This window comes from Pinus tabuliformis, chromosome X (assembly GCF_031772625.1).
Source record: "Pinus tabuliformis cultivar Carrire ecotype Pingquan chromosome X, CPIR1, whole genome shotgun sequence".
Classification (NCBI taxonomy): Eukaryota; Viridiplantae; Streptophyta; class Pinopsida; order Pinales; family Pinaceae; genus Pinus; species Pinus tabuliformis.
In genome coordinates this window covers 1,752,538,756-1,752,541,752 of record NC_142308.1, presented here as the reverse complement: position 1 = coordinate 1,752,541,752, position 2,997 = coordinate 1,752,538,756, and the positions used below count along the sequence as shown (strand labels likewise).

General features: G+C 35.1%; 1 protein-coding gene across 1 annotated transcript; it reads left to right on the top strand.

The window, feature by feature from the left end:
- The first annotated feature begins 2,363 nt into the window (after window positions 1-2,363).
- Window positions 2,364-2,786, top strand: LOC149146808 (E3 ubiquitin ligase BIG BROTHER-related-like). Its single transcript, XM_089452864.1, has one exon. It carries the CDS (start codon window positions 2,364-2,366, stop codon window positions 2,784-2,786), a length of 423 nt encoding a protein of 140 aa, XP_089308990.1.
- The last annotated feature ends 211 nt before the right edge of the window (window positions 2,787-2,997 follow it).

Here is a 2,997-nt window from a genome sequence, read left to right as displayed (position 1 = left end):
ATGAGGAATCCACTCCCCACCTCTTCATACATTATCCATCCATAAAGAATTTTTGGAAGGAAATTCTACATTTGATTGGAAATCAATTTTCTTAGGGAGATGATACTATGTATGATTATCTTAAATCATGGATAAATAAAAAAAACCATTGGAAAACATAAAATCAATAGTGGGTTTTTGGGGAGTCTAGTTGGAACAAAACTCTGTAATTTTCAAAGAGTAAGGGAACTCTTATCTAAGAGTGGTATGCAACAACTTATCCACTGAGGATCCTCTACCAAATAAGCTTCAAGGCCTTTCATAGCCTTAGTACACAGATAGACAATTTCTAAAAGATAAGCCATGGGATTTTTTTAACAAGGTTGCAAATCTTTCCCCGACCCATTTGGGGAGGTGGGTGGCTTGGGGAATTTTCCATCTCTCTGACCAATATTATTACTGCTTTTGTTGCTTGGGTCCTACCTCAAACAAATATGCAGAGTTAATTGCACTAAAACTTCTCCTTTAGTTGGCAAAATCCTTTCATATTAGTGATACACACATAGAGTTTTTGTACTAAAACTTCTCCTTCAGTTGGATATATATATATATATATATATATATATATATTTTTTTTTTTTTTTTTTCCTTCCCTTTTCGTATGAAAAATTCACACACACACACCCACACACACATTCGTGTAAACTAGATGAATGGAAAAAATCGGCTAAAAAATCACACCCTCTTTGCTTTGTTCTAAAACATCCCAAACTAGATTAGGGATTTCTCCTATATCTCCATTTCCCATGTCTACAAGAATAAGAACGAAAAAACAAATCACCTTTCAAAGGGAGAACTGGCAATGGATGAAGGTCACTAGGAAGTCAAATAATGTAGGGAAAGGATGCTTTTCCTTCTCCATCTATGCCCTGGGGAGTAGTTAAGCTCCCCTCTGTTACATCCTCATCATTTTTCTTGGATCCGGCATGTGGTTAATATATTTCACATCATTATTAGGCATTATAATACAAGTGTTTCTTTGGAGGCTACGATTGAGCTATATTGGTTTTTATTTGAGACTATTGATGATGACATACATACAAGGATTTCTCTAATTATTTATTTATTTATTTATTTTCTTTTCAAGTAGGTAAGCACCCACGGGGGATTTGAACCAGTGACCTACAGTGCACCCATTCACTGTCAATCCAAAGCCCCGTGGGCTTGTTGATGGTCATTTTCATATAGTCTTCAGCGATGCAAAAAAACAAGAAAAAATTGTTTTCCTTTCCTCACGAGTGCAAAGCAGACTCAATGATCTTCACTTGTTACATATTTTGTAAGGCTCACAAGTTATTTAAAAAAATTGTGGATAAAAGTGTTACATAGTGACCTGATACTCTTTATCTTTCTTGTAATATGTAGCACTGGCCCCTTGGATCTAGTTCTTTTCGATCATAATATGTCTTTGTGCTTTTTAGAAATGCCATTGTATTGTATTTTGTTTTCGGTTAATAAAATATATATATATATAATTTGATAAGGCTAAATTTTAAATATATTAATTTGATAACGCTAAACTTTAAATATATTAATCAAATTAGACTTTTAAAAATTTAATTAAATATTATTAAAAATTTATAGAACACAGAAACACCAATAAATAACAATAACAAATTTTGGAATATGCTTTCGGTAAAACAGAAAATATACGGGGCTGACCACTTCCTCTCAGGGCCATCGAAGGGCGCGAATTAATTTCCAAGAAGGAAAGTGATAGTGGCGGGTTGAGCAAAATCCATGTCTCTGGATTATTGAGATCTCAATGTTCACGTGATAAATTTATTTTGATAGGATGATGTGGAAAATGATATTTTAACGTTGCTTGAGTATTTTTAAATATTAAACAATATACCATAATTCTATTAATATAATTAATTAAAAAATTAAGTTATTTGTGAAATAATATCCTAAACTTATTTTTCAAAAATAATAAATAATAGAGAAGCACACCAACTCTGCTTAAGTTATTCTACGTAATTAAAAAGGCTAAGTTTCTCATGCCTCAACTAACACTTAACACAACCCTGCATGATAATTAACACTGCACATGCAATACTAAAATCAATAACTAGTTGTTATTTCAGCGTTTTCTCTCCATTTATAGATGGAATCCACCCGAGCCTTTTTATAGAAAAGCTCTGAACCCACCGTTGTGTTAATAGGCAAAAAGCATCAACACTTGCCTATAAATATTTGAAGGATTTTAGAGGAAACCTTCATATTGTGGGTGCAGTTGAGCCATTATTGTTCCTACGATCGATCCTCAATCACAACAATTTGCTACAGAATTCCACAAACGAATTTGGAGAAATAAGGGAGGTATGGACATGAATCACCGAATCTTCGGCGGTGGACATGATGTTGGTGCAGCTCAAACATTAAGGAGGATATTGCTGAATTGGTATGATGACATTAGTGTCATACTACGGCGGCTTCACAGAACTTTTAGAATATTACAACAACTGCGTGAGGAGCGGTTCTTGCACGAGCGGTTCTTGCACGAGCGGGCTACTGGATTTGTGAGAGATGGGCTGTCTGCTCAAACACTGGCTGCATTGCCAACTTTTTCATTCAAAAAAGAAGCAGATGATGGTGAGAAGTGTGCAGTCTGTTTGGAGATTTATGATGATGGCGAGAAAGTGGTGCAACTGCCATGCTCCCATATATTCCATGCTAACTGTGTCACTCATTGGTTTAGGATCGGCAAAACCTGTCCTCTCTGCAGGCGTGAAGTTGTTACCTAGAAATATGAGTAGTATAGTTCAAAGCTGGGGGAGGGCCGGCATCGCACCTTCGCCCCACCGCGCACTAGAAAGGCCCTGGCATGGCCCAACTTGATGCATCTTATTTATATTTGCAAGTATTATTATCATTTCAATTTTGTTCTATATTATTTACAATTCTATTTCATATTTCAATTTCATTTTATATTCATCAGGGATTTCTTTCCATATT